The sequence below is a fragment of the Tupaia chinensis genome, unplaced genomic scaffold (genome assembly GCF_000334495.1).
Source record: "Tupaia chinensis unplaced genomic scaffold, TupChi_1.0 Scaffold139389_1, whole genome shotgun sequence".
Taxonomy (NCBI): Eukaryota; Metazoa; Chordata; class Mammalia; order Scandentia; family Tupaiidae; genus Tupaia; species Tupaia belangeri.
In genome coordinates this window covers 520,663-540,029 of record NW_006199275.1, presented here as the reverse complement: position 1 = coordinate 540,029, position 19,367 = coordinate 520,663, and the positions used below count along the sequence as shown (strand labels likewise).

Below are 19,367 nucleotides of genomic sequence, written 5' to 3'. Positions count from 1 at the left end.
GTCTTATTCTCTCCCTGCTGCAGTTGTTTTCCCATGAGGATCTGACCTCTCTCAAGCAAAAGTGTGGGGAAGGTGTAGGACACAGCATCTCCAGCATATCTCATCCCAAAAGGCAAAGGAACTCGCTCCCAAATACACCCGTAGAGGGAACTGAAAGTATCATCTGCCTCTGTATGAACCCTTTTCTAATCTCTGCGCCAGTGTGATGTGAACTGATAAGCCCATCAGTTTGTGTTCTTCTGGGTTTCTTAGGCAACAGATGGAAAACACACACACACACACACGCACACACACAATTATGTGCACAGACTCTGTAAAATAAAGAATAAATGCTGGAGGAAGAATAGTCTTTTAAAAAGTTAATATAATTATCAGGATGATAGCTAACATTTTTATTTGATTTTTTTTTTTTAGAGGTTTTTGCTGTAGGGCGTGTGCGCTCGCCAGAAAGACAAAGAAAGACAGAGAGATAGAAAACGAGAAATCACCCCCCCAGGGAGGATGGCCATGCCACAATCCCTTCTCCTCCATTCTCCTCTCGGGATCTTGGGCACGCACGCACACTCCCATCATGAGTTTAAGCCACTGGGTCTGGGACTCAAATCACAGTCGACCACATGGGAGTCCAGCGACATAGCCATTATGCTAACATTTATAACTATGTGTTAGGAGTTGTTTCACTTAACTTTTATGAGAGCCCATTTAATCCCAGAACAATTTGAAGTTAGAATTTTTACTGCTATCATAGTTCAGGTGAATAAACCAATACAGGGAAAGAATCAGGTGGTTTTTTAGTTTAGTAGTTATTAAGATAAGTATAACATATACATTTCTCTATTAAAATGGGGATAGTAGTATTTTACATGTTTATGTTCAGAGCTACCAAGTGTCATTTCTTGTCTTTCTTTTAGGTAGGCGAGGTCTAACTATACACCAGAAATGATGGCCAGTAATATGCCTCTTTAAAAAGCAACTCCATCTACTTTGCTCTTTCTATCTCTCTCTTTTTAGAACGTCTTCTGTCAATTAGAAAGTATGGTGCCTTTTCCCAAGGTATCTTTGATATAATGTGTGCCTTTAGCACTGACATCAGTAGCCATGGTCTTCTTTTCCTACACAAGCAATGCTGTCCTGCGCTAGGAGCCATCTCTCCTTCCTTTTCCTCTCCCTATGAACTCAGCGTCACGCTGTTTCAGTGCCAGTTAACAGCAGTAAAACTAGCACCAGGCTTGTTCTACTGTCCTTAGGTCTCCCTTTGTTCTCCTCCCCCTCTTCCATAGCTGTGTTTACACTGTCAGAGCGAATAACAATTACACGCATTCTGTTACTCTTCTCCTTCCTCATTTAGTTTTACTGCTACAGTTGAATATGCTTAATGATCACGAAAGCTTATCCAAAAGCTTCTTTTACCATGTTTTGGTTGTCTGAAGCTCGTTCTCTGAGCTGCTTCAGCAAAAGTCAAGTGAACCATTTTTCCTGAACTCTTGCATGTTAGTAGGACTGTGGCCTTACGTTCATAGGTTAATGTGACTAAAATGGACCTTTGGCTCACTTGTAAGTTTTGTTCACTTTTACATCTCAACTCTGTTATTCCCTTGCGTACTGACCAAGAGTGTTTTAGCCTAAAACATGTTGCTAATTCGGTGACTTTGTCTTCTGGTGTCCAAGGAATTTTTTTTTTCCTTTCCTTTCCTTTCTTTGACCTTCTAGCCTTTTTTTCGCTTTAGCAGTGTTACTACTATATAGTTTTACTACTGTGTATCTTGTCATCGAAAATCAGTAAGGAAGCGTTTAATGTAAAGGGCCAGATAATAATTGCTGATGTTTTTAGGCCCTCCAGTCTATGCTGCAAGTACTCAACTCTGTCATTGTATTGCGGAAGTTCTACTGAGAACATGTTACGCCTGAGTGTGCCTGTCTTCCAATAAGTATTTACTTATTTTTAAATTTTCAATTATTTATTTTTATAATTTCTTGTTCATATTTATTTGTATATATTGGTGGGGTACGATATGGATTCTCCAAGCATGCATGCAGTGTGTGATAATCATTACCAATTTTTTTTTTAATAGAGTATACTAGATTTTACTTACAAGCCATTGTTTACTAAGAGAATAGTTTGGGTCAAATTTTTCCTTATACATGATATGCTCTTCAGTATTTAGGCTTAAGTTCTTTTTGTTTGGAATTTTTTTTTTTTTTTTTTTTTTTTGGTCGAGGTTTTTGCCTTCGGGAGCATGTGCTCACTGGAGAGAGATAGATAGAGACAGTAAAAGGGAAAGTGATGGTGTGATTTTCAAGCCACTGGGGCCATGACTCGAACTATGATTGGCCATGTGGGAGTCCAGCTATGTTAACTGCTGGTTCCAGAAAAGTTCTTGTTTAATTTATTATTTTTGTACTATTCCATTGCTGTTTTTTCCCTTTAAATTCATTTTTATATGTGTGTTGAATCTCTTTGCCCATTCTTCACAGTACCTATTTTTAAATGATTTCTTTTGGCTTTTTCAATTTTTTGTCTTGTACAAAATTGTTTTGAGAATATTCATTTATATTTGTGTTTCTTCTCATATGTCTTCACTTCTTCAGTTTTTATTTGTAGACCTTCCTGAGTGTAATTAGTTCATAGTATTTATATAATTATTCTGTTTAATGTATTCATTTATTAGGGCTACCATCAACTGAATGAGTTGAAAAACAAAATTGGTTTTCTCGCCCTTCCAAGGGCTAGAAGTATTAAATCAAAGTGACCGAGGGTGACTTTCTCTCAGCGTCCTCTCTTTGTTTACAGGTGACCATCTTCTCCTCCTGTGTCTTCATTTTCTACTCTGTGTGTGTGTCTGTGTCCCAGTCTCTTCTTCTATTAGGGTGCTAGTCACATCAGGCTCCAACCACACAACCTCATTTAAAATTAATTACCTCCTAAAGTAACTTACCTCCTTCTTTTGATATTATTTAAATTTATTTATATACATTCATTTACTGTACATCATTATAGCATACAAAATGAGATTTTCCATCCAGAATACACTGTATATGGGCCCAGTCAAGCACATCAACATACATGTCATCATCAACAAATAATTTTCCACTTCTTGCTTCCTATGTATTTTGCTTTTCCCTCCCCACCCTCCCGCTTCATAAGAAGAGCACCAAGGAGTATGCAGTTGTGTTTTACAACCTTTATGTCTAGATTTGCAGAAACACATCTGTTGAGAGTGTGTGTGTGTGAGAGAGAGAGTCTGTGTGTGAGCATAGCAAGAGACAAGAGAGCATTCACTAAAACGTGTATAACAGTTGCAGCTTCCGCGATCTGTAGGGCCACCAAATAGGTCCTGTGCTTCCTGCAGTGAAGTATACTAGAGAAGTGTGGGTCTAATGTCCGTTCCTGCTCTCCATTGCGTTCCTCCATCTTCTTCCTCCAAGGCCTTCCTTTGCACATGCTGTTCTTTCTGTTTGGGTTGAAGACCGTATGACGCTTCTGCAGTATGTCTTCTCAGTCTTGATAGGAGATTAGTATTCTATGCTTCCTTTTTATGACTTTTGCATTCAAGAGGGGATCTCAGAAATGTAAATATGGTAAACAACTTCAAAATGATTGTAGCAGAAAAACAAAAGGCTTGGAACCAACAGACGGCATAAAGGTTACATTGCTGGACTCCCATGTAGTCGACTGTGGTTTGAGTCCTGGACCCGATGGCTTAAAACTCATGTCAGGCGCATGTACGTGCATGCTCAAAATCCAGAGGGAGAATGGAGGAGAAGAGATTGTGGTGTGGCCATCCTCCTGGGGGGTGATTTCTTACTTTCTGTCTCTCTGTCTTTCTGGTGACTGCATGCCCTATAGCAAAAATCTCTTTCTGATAAAAGAAAACAGAAAAAAGAAAAAGAAAAACAAAGGGCTCAGAAAGGATATGCATTGAAGGTCACACCACAGACATACAAAGAGCCCTCCCTGCAGTCCATCTGCTGGCTTGTTCATCTTCCAGCTTTGAACTTATCAGCATAGGCTGCTTCCCTGGTTTACTGCTCACACATCTGAATGAGCTCTCTGAGAGGACCTCTCTTTTCTCTATGGCCATGGCGAAGGTCGTGGTATGTAATCCATGAGCAGGGATTTTACCTCAGTCTGGCTATTGAAGGGCTCTGTGCTCACCTACGCTCTCCAGCCAGGACGATCAGAAGAGTGCAAGGCAGGTGGTGTGGAGATCAGGTCTCCAGGCCTTCATCAGGGACTGCCTAACGGAGCCTGGCCTGCAGAGATTGAAGGGTCACTGCTCCTGCCTAATTCGATTCCTCCATGCTTTTCTTCTTCACAGTTAGCCCGAGTGCCCTCCTGTCTTAGAACAGATGAGTTCGTAAAATAGGAACAGCTAATGCTCACCCAGCATCCACGGTGAGGGTGAGCAAGCCCTGTGCTCTGCTCTTAGTCTGTTGATACTTCAGAGTAATTCTGTGAGGTAGATCCTATTAATATCCCATTTCACAGTTAAAAATACTGATTGACAAAGAAGTCATGTGAAAGGGCTGGGACCCGAGGTGCGGCAGGCTGGCTCTTGCCTCCTGTACACTTCAGTCCCATCATACTGCACAGGTGGCCAACCCAAGTTTTCCACAGGAAGCTCATAGCACACTTTCATCTGCCCCTCATTCCTGAGAGCGAGTCAGTGGGCTTACCTGGTGCTACACAGAGCCCCAAGGGACATAGTGACAAATAATTAAGGGAAGAGCCCACTAACTTTCTTATTTTGTATGCTGGCTTTCATTATCTCATCATTAGGAGCCAAAAAAGAAATACAACCAAAAACAAATGTTTGAGAATATTTTGGAGCTAAAGAAGTTCCCTCTGAAATAAGAGAAGTTCATTATTTTAAAGGTTCTCTTTCAGCACTGAGAAGAAATGATATTGAATTTTAAGGGTCACGTTCTGGCAAAGGTCTTGTTATATTGTCTATGACCAGGCTAAAGGCTAGATCTGAAAGGCTGTTAAAAAAAAAAAAAATAAGGAGCAATAGTTAGAAGGAAGTTTTGGAGTGGAATTTTTCAGCTATCATTCAGTAGGTATATACCCTAATCAAGTGACTTTCTTTGCCTGTTTTGTTTTGTTTTGTTTTGTTTAAGAGAGATTTTTGCTATAGGGTGCGTGCATTCACTGGAGAGACAGAGAGACAGAAAACGAGAAATCCCCACCCAGGGTCATGTTGATAGAATCTAAGAACCATCTTTTAAAAATGACTAAGCGAAAAAAAGTCTTGTCACTTGAGACATTTCTCCCAATTGGCGAAATCACCATGCTGTCACTAGAGAGCTGATTTCCTTCACGATAAAGAGAGCTATTTTTCTTGCAGTCTTTACTTCCCCAGGATTCTTCAGTTTTGAGTCCACAAAATTGTCATTTGAAACATCGTGTTTTACTACGTATGAATAATTTGTTTTAATTTTAAAAAAAGCACGCAGTGTCAGAAATACACTAGGGTTGAAACAGCAAAAGAAATCTTATTTACAATGCTACTAAGAGAAGCTATAATTAGGGGCCAGCAGATGGAGTAGCAATCACATCGCTGGACTTCCACATGGCTGGCCACAACTCAAGTCCTGGACCTGGTTGCTTAAAAGTCATTCAGGGTGTGTGTGTGTACATGCCCAAGATTCCAGGAGGAGAATGGCGAAGAAGGCGTTGGGCATAGCCGTTCCTCCTGGGGTGGGGGGTCATTTCTCACTTTCCTTTCACTGTCTCTCTCCCTCTCTCTCTCTCTCTGTCTCTCTCCACTCTCCTTAAGGCAAAATCCTCTTTTTAAAAAAGATAGAATTAAAAGAGAAACAGTAAACTCAAAATGTATTTTGAGATTTAAAAATATTCTCTGACTGTTGGAACCAGCAGATGATGTAATGGTTATGTTGCTGGATTCCCAAGGACTGCAGTTCAAGTTCCGGACTCCGTGACTTAAAACTCATACTGGGTGTGTGTGTGTGCATGCCCAAGATCCCGAGAGGAGAATGGAGGAGAAGTGATTGCGGCATGGCCATATCCCCGGCGGGTGATTTTTCACTTCTGTCTCTCTGTCTCTCTCACAAGCATACATGCTCTATAGCAAAAATCTCTTTAAAAAAAATTCTCTTACTGCCTAAGGTTGTTTCACTGTGCATCATCTCTGTAATGACAGAAAAGTGCCCATTCTTCTCCATGCCTGTCAGAAATTGTCAGAGTGTATGTTTCTCACTTTTTTTCAACTTCTGGTTACTTTGGCCTGATACTGTATAGACTTTTGACTACAATCTCCAGTTCACACCTTTAGGCCTCGAATTCACACGTATCTTACTTTGTGGGACAGCTGTGAATGCTACCCATTGCTCTAATTCCCTTTTGATGCAAGGATTTGGGAGTAAAAGCCTTGCCTGAGACCCCTCTGGGTATGGATGGCCAAGCCTATTTCTCAGGTTAAGGATACTAATGTATATTCTTTTTATCAAATTGGAAAGGAAAGTATAAGCTTTTATTCTTTAAAAAAAAAAAAAACAGCATTTTTCAAAGATTAATGATTTTTTTCAACTATGTGTCACCATGACATAGTTCAGGTTCAAGCTAAAGAAAACTCATTCTTACACTAACAAATAGCGGTTCTTTTTTTTTTTTTTAAGAATTATTTTATTTAACTTTATTTATTTATTATAATTTGACCAGAGAGGGACAGAGCAAGAGAGAGAGAGAGAGAGAAAGTGAGCAAGCAAGCCACCAGGTCCAAGACTCAACCATGGTCAGCCATGTGGGAGTCCAGCACCCTCAACCACCACGCCACCTGCCAGCCCCCCAGATAGTGCTTCTTAAATACTTTGGTAGTAGAGTCTCATGAAAACCTCTAAGGAATCAAGAATTAACTTTGCATACAGTACTGTGCTGTCACACTCTGGCCTATGCCTGGAAGGCCTGTCTTTGGAAGTACAGTTTTATTGACAGCCAGGTTGCTTTGTTTGGGAGTTTCTTACTACAGTTTTTGCACAGCTACAGCAAGTTGAGTAGTTGAGACAGAGACCATGTGAGCTGCAAAGCCAAAAATACTGTCTTGCCTATGTAAAATTAGTTTGTTGACTTCTGCAGATGAGTAACCAAATCTGTCATGCAGACTATCCAGTTGGAGTTCTTACAGTTTAGGAATAGTCTGTATTTGTATGGCTTCATTACACATGCAGGCTCCAAATGGACTTCCTGTTTTCTGTTAGAGGGAAATACCTATGGTCGTAAAGGAGCTAGTGAGAAAATGCCATGCGCGAATGTATTTTTCGCACGACGATGTTGTGCGGAGGCCAGAGTCTGACGCATCATGCGAGGATAAACTTGTCGGGGTTGATACCTCACCTGAGTAATCTGGAGACAACAATGCTTCCTCGAACACCAGGGTTTGGCCTTGAGTTTCAGTGAGGTGTCTGCTCTATTCTAGGAGGACAAGCAGTGAGTTGAGGAAGGCATCTATCTGTTTTGCCTGCCAAGCTGTGACTCAGGGCAATCTGGCACCGCGTTCACAAGTCTTCATTAAGAGTTGAGTTTGCACAATGGAAGAAATGTTCAGTCTGTTTGTTGTCTGCGTGTTCTTGGAAAGTGCTATGTTGACACCTACAACCATAATCGTGTATTTGTATGCTGAGAATCCTGATGCGCTCCTTAACCATTTCTCTACAATGCCTTTTTTTAAAAATAATTATTTTATTTAACTTTATTTATCTGTTTGTTTTTAATTTGACCAGAGAGGGACAGAGTGAGAGAGAGGAAAAATAAGGAAGCAAGCCGCCAGGTCCTGGGCTTGAACCAAGGTCATCCATGTGAGAGTCCAGCACCCTTAACCACCACGCCATCTACTGGCTCCTCTTTACAATTCTTATTTCCTTGTTTCCAAATTCTCGTTTCAACAGGATGACAATGTATTTTCCAGTCCTTTCCCCTTATTTGCTAAACTTTTAAACATAGATTCTGATGCTGAAACTAATTGTTTAAAAAAGGACTTGATCGATGCTGAATTTGCTATATACCTTGGCTTACATTATTGAGACTATTGGTGATACATTGCATAAATGTTTTTCTTTTTAAGATATCAAAACTACATTATTCATACAGTGATCATTATTGCCTTGGTAATTTTTTACCATATGGAGAAATGCATTTTAGCAGAAAGACATGAAACTCAGAGTTGGATGACTTGAGATCTAGTTCCAGTTCTTCCAAAAATCCACACAGAGTCCTTAGACAATTTTCTTAACCACTCTGAACCCAGGACTTACATCTTCATATTTTAATTTTGTCATCTCTAAGATATTTTCTAACTCCAGAAATAGGAGATGATTTTGTATGTTAAAACTTACAATTAGAAGGTGGTCAATGAAATGCTGAATTCTCTATTTTCTGAAGTATATGTTTATGTCATTGAAAACAATGATGAATTGTTCCATGCATACCCTAAAAGAGATTATTACTACAAATGCCTAACCTATCCCATCACATAACTTCAGCTTATTCATTTTGAAAGTTTTATCATTTCATAATCTGCCCAAGTACTCAGTCAAAATATTACAGTCTTGGGACCAGCAGTTAGCATAATGGTTATGTCACTGGACTCCCACATAGCTGACCACGGTTCGCGTCCTGGACCCAGTGGCTTAAAACTCACACCAGGCGCATGTGCATGCATGCCCAAGATCCTGAGAGGAGAATGGAGGAGAAGGAATTGCGGCATGGCCATCCCCCCAGGGGGTGATTTCTCGCTTTCTGTCTCTCTGTCTCTCTCTGTCTGTCTGGCGAGCACATGCGCACTATGGCAAAAACCTCTCAAAAAAATATATATATCACATAGTCTTGCTGTGCTTGTACACTACACTGAAAGTATTTTGTATGCTATTTGTCCTTTTCCTCTACTTTTATTCTTAGAACTGTGGGTACTGTGTGATACTGCTTTGCTTGATAACATTTTTCTGAATCTATTTGCAGGGTGGAGAAGATAAATTAGTGTCACTAAGCAGTAATGTCCTTTAATAAATATGAATACTGAGGAAGAGTTGTGCCTAAATTTTTTGTGGTTAAAAAAAAGTAATGTGTTACATAGAGAGGTAAAATCCTCCCTTTATATGGCTATTTAAAAATGTGTAAAACACTTCAAAGCTCTTGGCTTTGAGAAGTAGCCACATACCCAGTCCACAGATGATGCAGAGAGAAGTAAATAAATGTAATTAAGGTTCTTTGTAAACCATGTGCACGGATTCTGATTATCTTATGCATAATTTATTGAAAACTTATGATGTAACTTGTAGAACAAAAGAGAGTGATGAGCAACTAGGCCTTGAAAAAGGGCAGGAAGCAGCAACAACCTCTCAGGTCTGTGCAGCGGGAGTAAAGACTGTTCTGGCTTCATGGTTAAATGGCCCCAAATATCTCCATTTTGATCTTGAGTGCTTCTGTTCAATAACTAAGTATCTAAGACCAGCTAGTAGCATATGGGTAAGGTGGCTGGCTCCCACATGACTTGACCATGTGGTTCTGCTCCAGTCTTGGTCCTGGCAGCTTAGGAAACACTCCAGATGCATGTGCATGTGTGCCCCGAATCCTGAAGGAGTCATGGAGGGGAAGGGATTTGGGTTTGACCATTCCCCATAGGAGATGCTTTGCTACCTTCCCTCTCTCTGTTTCTCTTTCCCTGAAAAAAACACATGTCCTTTAACAAAATTTAAAAACTAACTAAATAAATAATCAAGTAAATAAGTAAATAAAGGAGAAAGGCTAATTGATCTAGCATGGACAACTTACCCATCCCTCCAGTGAGGATTAGTCTTACCACAAGATCTGATGATTCTACCAAGGTTGCATGCAGAGTAGAGGTTTGGTTGCTAAAGGAATTTGAAGGTGCACTGACAAGAAAAAGGGAGCATGGATGATATTCTGTAAAAAAAAAAAAAAAAATCCACTATATTATTGATCATCGTTGCAACCATGGAGCTCTGCTGCTCAAGTCTCTGATTACAGGAGAGCCATTGGCTGACCATCTCAGCTGACATGCTTTGGAGCACATCACTGTACTGGCAGAGAGGGCAAACTTCCCATGGGCTGCTCCCAGGCAAGACTGGACAAGCCAGTGATGCTAAGATAGGCCTGTTCCTGGGAGATGGGAGGCTACCTAGACAGACGACTCCAGATGGCTTTGCTAAGCTTTGAACTCTGCTGCCATCTAAGACACATTCCATTTTTCTTCCTTCCTCTCTCCTTCGCGTAGCCTCAGACATGCATACAATCTTCTCATGGTAAGAGGACATGGAATAGCACACCAATGACTCATTCATATTCAAAAGCAATATTATTTAGCACTTCATGAATAATTCCTTCAGAACCACCTTCGTCTTGCACACTCCTCACACACATCGTCACACTTTCCCTCTCCTTTGTTTGGCTTCTTTTCTGTTTGCCATAGCATGTAAGACCCTCACATAAATGTACATAATTTACTTATATACCATGTTTATAACTTTTTATTTTCCTACAAACAAGAATATGAGGGGTTTTTTTTGTTTGTTTGCTTTTGTTTTTGTTTTTGTTTTTGTTTTTGTTTAAGAGAGAGATTTTTGCTATAGGGCACATGTGCTCACCAGAGAGACAGAAAGAAAGAAATCATCCCACAGGGGTATGACCATGCCATAATCCCTTCTCCTCCATTCTCCTCTTGGGATTTTGGGCACACATACACTCACGCCCAGTGTGAGTTTTAAGCCACTGGGTCCAGGACTCAAACTGCAGTTGACTACATGGGACTTCAGTGATGTAACCATTATGCCATCTGCTGGTCCCAATATAAGTCCTTTCAGAGCATAAGACAGAAGTTTATTTTGTTTTGTTTACTGATGTATCCAAACAGAACAGTGCTTGGCATGTACTTAATATATATCTACTGATGAATAAATAAATTTATATCCAATGTCTTGCAGTGAAATCTCCAAATATGTTCTTGGGGTCCTAGAACAGGTAACCACAGAGCCATTAACTATGCCGAGTTCACACAGACCTTGAGTTTTTAGCACCAACAATTATTTCCATTACCCTAAAAAAAAAAGACATTGATTTTTCCAAATAAAATTTTATACAATTAGAGAGGGTTAACTTAATCCTCAAATTCTCATTTGAAGCAAGTCCTTTCTTGCTGAACTACTGCAAATGTGAAGATACCGTAAATTGCTTTTCATAAAGTCAAGTATCAGGGGAATGAATTTGTTTCAGTGCTTGGTTCTCAGAAAGAAGTGGCTTCCAAGTAGCCATCAATCATGAAACCAAGCCTATCAGACCAGACAATTTTCTACTTGCCAATTGTCCATCACTTCTGGCCTTCTTTTCACCTAAGCATCAGTGGAAACATGTCTTGGATGTTGGTTGAGGCTCCGTTCTCTATGTAATTTTCAGTCTCGTAAGAGATGAGTCCAGGGAATCCTGCTATGTGTCTTACATAGAGCTGCTGGGGGATACAGATGGTCATTCTTCAGGGTTCCTAGGAGACCAAGGAGCAGAAACACACTGGGAGGCAGGACCAGGAAAAGGCTTTGTGAATGAGGACAGGATACAGTGCTGCATCTGCTAACAGTTTAGGTGAGAATGCTTCGAAGCTATAATCGTGAAGCTTGCCTTATGACCCCATAGTCTCATTAGATACTCATGCAAATATAAAAATTGATGCCAGGTGTGTCTTAATGAAGAATGTATGCCAATATTAAGCTACCATAGCTGAATCTTGTTTCAAATAGAAATTCTATGTTTATTTTGTTGAGAGTGAATTTGTTGATTATCCAAAGGCTTTATCTCACTGTTCTCCTATAATGGGACATTTACTTTAAAGAATTATTTTATTTCACTTTATCTAGTTCTTTTTATGTTTTAACTTGAGCTAGAGAGAGACATAGAGACATAGAGAGCAAAAGTGAGAAAGCAAGCCACCAGATCTGACTCTTGAACTGAGGTCAGCCATGTGGGAGTCCAGTGCTCTTAACCACCATGCTACCTGTCAGCCTCTATAATGGAAAATCTTTAAAAAATTGTTTATTTCTTCCATGAGTGAACGAGAGAAGGAGTACCTCCAACAGGATCTCAAGGCTGTGATTCCCCACCCCAGCCTTCACCCAGCCACAGACCATTGGCCAATGTGTGTGTGAGGGCCCCTCAAGGAGGTCCCCAAACTTGAATCAGACAGTTTCCAATGTGGGATTGCCTTGCATACCATTTTATTTATTATTTTTTTCACTACAGAGTCACCATCTGGCCACCTTATAATAGGACATTTCTTATATTATTTCATTTACTCATTCATGATAGGGTATGTGTGTGCATGAGAAAGAGGAGAAGCTCCCTCCACAGAGCACAGTCATGCTGTGATCCCTTTCCTGCAGTTCTCCAGCACACCAAGGTCCTGAGCATGTACACAGAGGCCTGGCATGTTTTTAGGCTGACTAGGCCAGGGACTTGGAGCTAGAGTCAGCGTATAATTTCCAGGCTGCAGAGTCTTACTACTGGCCATACCGAAGAGGCTGGGCCTATAATAAGACATTTGGGAAAGTATAGAATGTCCCACAGCATGTGTAGAAAAAAGAGTTATATGAACATGAGCCTAAACTTCTAGCATGTTGTTTGTAGACTAGGACCATCCAGGTAGTATTATATGAAAGTGAAATTAGAAAATAAAACTCAGAGCCAGCCCATAGCATTGTGGTTAAAGGAGCTGGATCCCACATGGCCAACTGCATGGTTCAACTCTTGGACCTGATGGCTTGAAAACACAGGAGGTGCATGTGTGAGCATGCCCAAAATCTCAAAAGGAGGGAGCAATGGAGGAAAAGGGATTGCAGCGTGAGCACACTCCACGGAGGGGTTGCTTTCTTCCTCTCTCTCTCTCCCCCCCTCTCTCTTTCCTTTTGTCTCCAGGGAGCACACATGCCCTTTGGTAAAATTTAAAAAGAAAATAGAAAACTCAGATTTGTGTTTAAATGTCAGACTTTGACACTTATTAGCTGTGACCTTGAAGAAAACACTGCACATCTCAATTTCCAGGACTGTAAGAGTTAGTTCAGTCAGTGCACTAAAATACTGGTCTAGATGTAATGGATGCAAGGCATCTGTCACTTACTACGTGACAACTATCACTAGGTCCTCGCTGTGTGCATTGTCATTTTCAGGACCTCTTTTTCTCTATTTCACATTGAACCATACTCAATTGTGCTGGTTTTTGTACTAAACCTATCCCAGCTGAATTTGCCACTAACTGTACATGAAAAATCCTTTCAGCTGTAGTGAGAATAATCTATGTTTATCATCTGAACCAATTTGGTTTTCTTAAAGCAAGTAATAGTTCTATTTGTCGATCTTCCAGTAAATGATTTACTGAGCTAACTGCTGGTCCTAACGTGATACTTCTTTTAGTTCACTTCTTTACACTACCCATCACACTTCTTTTCTTTCCAGTCCCTTGAAAATAGGCCTTTTCTGGGACCAGCAGTCGCTGGACTCCCATGTAGTTGAATGCAGTTCAAGTCCCAGACCAGGTGACTTAAAACTCACACCGGCACGTGTGCATGCATACCCAAGATCCCGAGAGGAGAATAGAGGAGAAGGGATTGCGGTGTGGCCATCTTCCCTGGGAGGGGGGTTATTTCTCGCTTTCTATCTCTCTGTCTTTCTGGTGAGCACACATGCCCTATAGCAAAAACCTCTCCCCCCCAAAAAAAAATAAATAAATAATAGGCCTTTTCTAGTGATCAATCTGAGATATTGTGCCAGTGATTTCAGCAAGCAGTGAAGAGCCATGAGTGTTTTGTATCAAGAGCTGTGTTTTCAAGGCATATTAGCAGTAGCATGGGAGGAAGACGAGTGGGTGAGACACGGTGAAGCCAGTACAAGGCAGCAATTACTGTGAGAAAGAGGAAGGCAACCAGGAGCTCGGAGCAGGTTCAGTAGGACTCTCGTGACTGTCCCCACTCTTTATGCTAAGAAGGAGTGTCCCATTACCCACCTAAGATTTACTCACCTGCAGCCCTTTTCCTCCTCATTCCCAATTATATGTCCCGTGGGCTAATTTCTAAATCTGGCCAACCTACCAGTATATCATTAAGCTGCATTGAACAATGATTGTGAAGAATAAGACTTAATGTGAAATATCAGGGGCACCTAAAAATGTTTAAGTCACATGATCTGGTCAACTCTCAGCATATTATATTACATTATTATTGTCATAATTTTAAAAAATAAAGATGACATGTATTTTTCATCCAAAATCCTTCTCAATATAAAATAAAAAAATGGATACTTACAAGGTGTCCATATCTTGCTTTGAGCTATTCTGTTATACTGTGCAACACAACCATTTTTACCATGACAGCACTTTCATTAAAGAAAGTAGGGCTAAATTTTCTTTTGTATCTGTACCTTGTCATGTTGTTATTCAACTTTATCATTAGGTTTTGCCTTTTGCCAAATGTAATCTCTTAAGCATGTGGGTACTCTTACGATTACAAATATCAGCAAGTCAAGCGTTCCTTCACCTCTATTTCCAAATCAAGGAAAAGAAAGCCCCAAAATAGAGACGTGGGACATTCCACCATACTCTTGTGTAACTATTCATTCAATTCCAAACATACATTTTACCATATAAGGTGTAAACCCTGTTTTCTCTCCATCCGGTGTATTTATCTATGGAAATTAAAGGTGTTATTAACTTAAACCCTGACAGAGCTGCATCTGTGTTGGCACTGCCAACCCACATGGTAATTATTGCTGCTATATATACAGAAGGAGTTAAAACCAACACGAGCTTTCTGCCCTCTAACCTTACCCTGAAGAATCATGCACATCTCTGAATTTGAGGTGGAGGGAAACGGTGCATTCAGCCTCGACTTTAAGAGAGATTTATTGCCCTGGGCCTGAATTGATCTCGACTGAAAGAGGTTGCTCACCATTGCACATGTGGGTAAGAGTGGACAAGCCAGACCCTAGGGCACTGCCTTGCATTGTGGCACACATGCAAGGTGGAAGATCCTGTCAGAAGGCCAGGACAGAGAGCATGGTGGAGAGAGAGAAGGGGAAGAGAGGTGACCAAACTAAATGTGAAGAGTCTTGCTTTGAACCTGATCGATAACGTTTGACATCGATCCTTTCCTTCTAGAATAAAGAGCATTGGTCTATGCTTTGCTTTCTAATTTTAAAGGTACTCAAAGATCTATTTGGAAGGCAGTTAGTATGGCTAAATCTGGGAGAGGGGTGGAGGGAAGGGAGGAAGAAGCTGTTTTCTTAATACACTTTTTTATGTCGGTACTAGAAAGGTAGACAGCAACCTAGCTCATGCTATTCATTACAAAACTCAAATTCAGACAGACCCCTATTAAGGAAGTTTTATTGAATTTATAAAATCTCTGTCTCTGCCTTTACATTACAATGTAATCTGTAACCTTTTAGAATACAATGAGATCTGATCTCAAAGACAAATTTCAACGTAAACTTTCAACTCTTCTAGAGCATAGTGTGGAATGATGGCTGTGTCTCAGAGGCTGCTTGGAGAGCATTGCCATGGTGGCAGCTATTTCCTTAGCTTTATCATTGTGTGCTTTTGCCTCTTCCCAGAAGACATTAGTGTACCTGGGCACAGGCTCTGTGGAGACAATAATGGTGCCTGAGTATGTGGAGAAAGGAGATTTTCAAAAAAATTAATAATCTTTGTTATAACTTGGTGATGTTCTTGCAAGGCAATTGACAGAGAGTTGCTTTCAGATATGAACAAAAAGCTCAGGCTCATACCATTTGCTCTGTCCTCACTATTCCTTTCTCTAGAATCTGATTGTTAGTGTGGCCTAAAGGCTATTTCTCTTTCTCCTATGGCTACTACATTACTGAAAAAAGATCCCAAATTAAAATAATGGATCCAGGTAAAATTTGAAATAAGAGGCACTCTGAAATTATGGGAGAGTAGGGTTTGGTCAGCAGTGTGATTCAATTATGAGGGTTCTCCCTTGTTCACAGACAATAGAGTTGGTTTACTGTCTCATCATGTTTCTGTTTGCCATAGCCACTGCTGGGTGGTTGGACATAATCACGTTGTAATGGAGAAAACTAAGTTCCAGAGCAAATTACTGACTTACCCACGGTCTCATGGCTAGTTAATGTTGGCTCCCAGGAGCTTGGTGATGGGGTTGCCATAGGATGGACATTGGGGAACATGAGCGAAAGGGGAAGCCTTAGGTCTGAGTCAAAAGGAGAAAGAAATGGGCACTCAAACCATTGGGAAAATATAGAGGACCAGGCCTAGTTTGTATGTTCAAAGCATTCTTTGTATATTCTGCACATACTTTACGATAGCAATGCAAAATACATATATTTATTGCATGTAAAGTCAACCACACTTTTCAAAAAATAAAATATTAGTATTATAAAATATGCTTTCCATGTTGGTTTAGTCCTAAATACAAAATCAAATGCTTTATCTGATACTCAGATGAAGAAAAAAAATGATAGATCTCAAGGCTGGAAGGATCTATCAGTCACATTGGAAATCCTGAGATCTAGTATGGTATATACCAGCTGAGTCAAAATATAAGGAGATTTCGGACTCTGCTATTTTTGTCTTGTATCTTAACTTTGAGTCAACTGCCAAGTGAGATGGAAGTTTACAATATTAAGGCCTTTCTTCCTCATCAAAAGAAAATAAAGGAAAATGGTGTGTTTTCACATAAATAATGAATGATTTACAGTTAACAATTTATAGTCAATTAATAATTTTTGAGAGGTTTTTGCTATAAGGTGCATGTGCTCGCCAGAAAGACAGAGACAGAGAGAAAGAAAGCAAGAAATCATCCCCCAGGGGGAATGGCCATGCCACAATCCTTTCTCCTCCATTCTCCTCGCAGGATCTTGGGCATGCATGCACACGCGCCTGATGTGAGTTTATGTCACCGGGTCCAGGACTCAAACCACAGTTGACTACATGGGAGTCCAGCGACATAACCATTATGCTAACTTCTGGCCCCATAACTTGATTTTTAACACCAGCGATGAGTTTTGTCTTACTTTTTTGGATTTGATATAAATGAAGTCATAATACATTCAACTTAGTTGTGTCTGGCTACTTTTGGACAACATTATATTTATGATATTTGTCCATTTACTTGTGAATTATTGTACATTGCTCATTCACATGGATGTATAATGTTGACTATGAGAATAAATCTTTTTACTGCCACAAAATTTCTTAAATAGATGCATTAATTTGCAACCAGCCAGCAATGAGAGTCCAAGTGGCTATATATATTTGCCCAAACTTGGTATTTCCCATTTTTCTTATTTTAACCATTCCAATGAATGGTAATTATTTTAAATTAACTAAACAAACCTCTAGTGAAATCATTCCAAGCAAAACTCATCATTTTTGAACAAGTGTGTGGTGGGAAGGGGCACGCTTATAAAGTGGAATGCCACAAGTCAACAAGTTCAAAGAAGAAATACACTTCGAATGATGTCAGCAGAAATATCTCAGAACAAAAAAGTGTTTTTGTTGAAAATACTGCCTTATTTTAGAAAAAGTATTTCATTTGAGAATGAAGAGATATTTATACAGGCTAGAAATTTATGGAATCTGAAGACTGACATTTTTAAGATGGGTAGGGAGAGTTGTGGGATAGAAGAAAACAGTGAATGCTTTATTTTTATTAATGATTGAGATTTTCATAGAAAAAAGAATGAAGCAATGGTTGAATTGTATTTTCATTACTGTTGCAGGATCTCCGTTTTGGTGCCTATTGGATATTGTTCCTATAAAGAATGAGAAAGGAGACGTGGTACTTTTTCTGGCGTCGTTCAAAGACATAACCGATACGAAAGTGAAGATTACTCCAGAAGATAAAAAAGAAGGTTTGTACTGTTTTCACAAAACATTGACAGATGGAGTAACATTTTGAAATTATTTACTCAAAAACTCTGGGAGGAAAAAAAATGGTCCTTTTTAATAACAGCAACTAATAAATATTTATAACTGTTCACAGTCGGTATTTGGTACATATTCCCCAATCACAGAGACTAGCATGCATTTACATTCTTGTTTTTGTAATAAAGACTCATTTGATGAGAACCAGAAGTTCATATTCCTAATCAAATAACATGAGAATGAGAAAACAATTTATCACAATATAAGGATTCATACCACCTCCTTTTATTAGGCAAAGAAAATGAATTAATAAGATAAGTGAACTTAAAATGGAGTGATTTACAATACATCTCTGTTTCATCTAACGTGTTGTAGCTCAAAACATACAAGTGTAAAATTTCATTTTATTTGCAAAATTGAGAACTCTGATTTCGTGGCTGTTAGAATGGGATGTTGCATACATATGTGTGTCCCTGTATTATACAACAGTATAACAGTTCATATTAAGGCACAAACAAGCTTTTTGGCTATCTGCAAAGAACCCTTCCTTTCTAAAACATTGTCATTTACCTTAACTCTTCTGTTGATAACTTGTTGAGAAATTCCCTTCATTTCATGTAAACTGACAACAATGAACACTGGAAAGTGCTAGATTTTTTTGTTTGTTTGTTTGTCTTAAACAGCAGTAGGATTACATATTTTAGTGATTAGAGTAAAAACAATTGTCCTTCTGTAGTTTTCCTATGTGGTAGGGTCTCTTTATTAGAACCAGCCAGTTGATATTTGAATAGCTATGTTTTTTAGGAACGATTTCTCTTATTCTAGCTCTTTTTCAAAAGTGCATCTGACCATTTTAAATATTTCATGTCCCCTGAAATGACAATCCGAATGAAAAACTATCATGGTATGGTGCTTGTACTTCTATCATTTGGAATATTTGCAATCGCATGGCAGTGGTTTGGGAAACATGCCAAGCATGTGTGTGTGCATGTGCAAATCCCAGCAGGATGGAGAGATGGAGGAAAGGGAATAGCAGCATAACCACATCCTGAAGGGAGTGTTTTCCCCTTCTCTCTCTGTCTCTCTGTCTCTCTCTGGTAGGTGCAAATGCCCTTTGGTAAATATTTTTTTAAAAAGAATCAACATATGGGGCCAGCAGGTAGCATAGTGGTTAAGGCTCTGGACTCCCACATGGTTAACCATGGTTTAAATCCTGGACCTGAAGGCTTGAAACTCACTTAACGTGTGTGCGCGTGTGGCCAAAATCCCGAGAGGAGAATGGAGGAGAAGGGATGGCAGTGTGGCCATCCCCCCAGAAGGTGTGGGGGGGAGGGGTGATTTCTCACTTTCTCTCTGTTTCTCCCTCTCCAGTGAGCACACACATCTTATGGCAAAAATCTCTTTAAAAAAGAAAAGCAACAGCATATGAAGTCCCTCACACCCCCACACACC

General features: G+C 39.8%; 1 protein-coding gene across 1 annotated transcript in view; it reads left to right on the top strand.

Annotated features, from left to right (window-relative positions):
* Positions 1-19,367, top strand: part of KCNH8 (potassium voltage-gated channel subfamily H member 8) — a 303,346-nt gene that overhangs the window by 105,326 nt on the left and 178,653 nt on the right. The window contains exon 4 of the mRNA XM_006161869.1: positions 17,771-17,902. Coding sequence (XP_006161931.1) covers positions 17,771-17,902 — 132 coding nt within the window. The remainder of the gene's footprint in view (positions 1-17,770; positions 17,903-19,367) is intronic.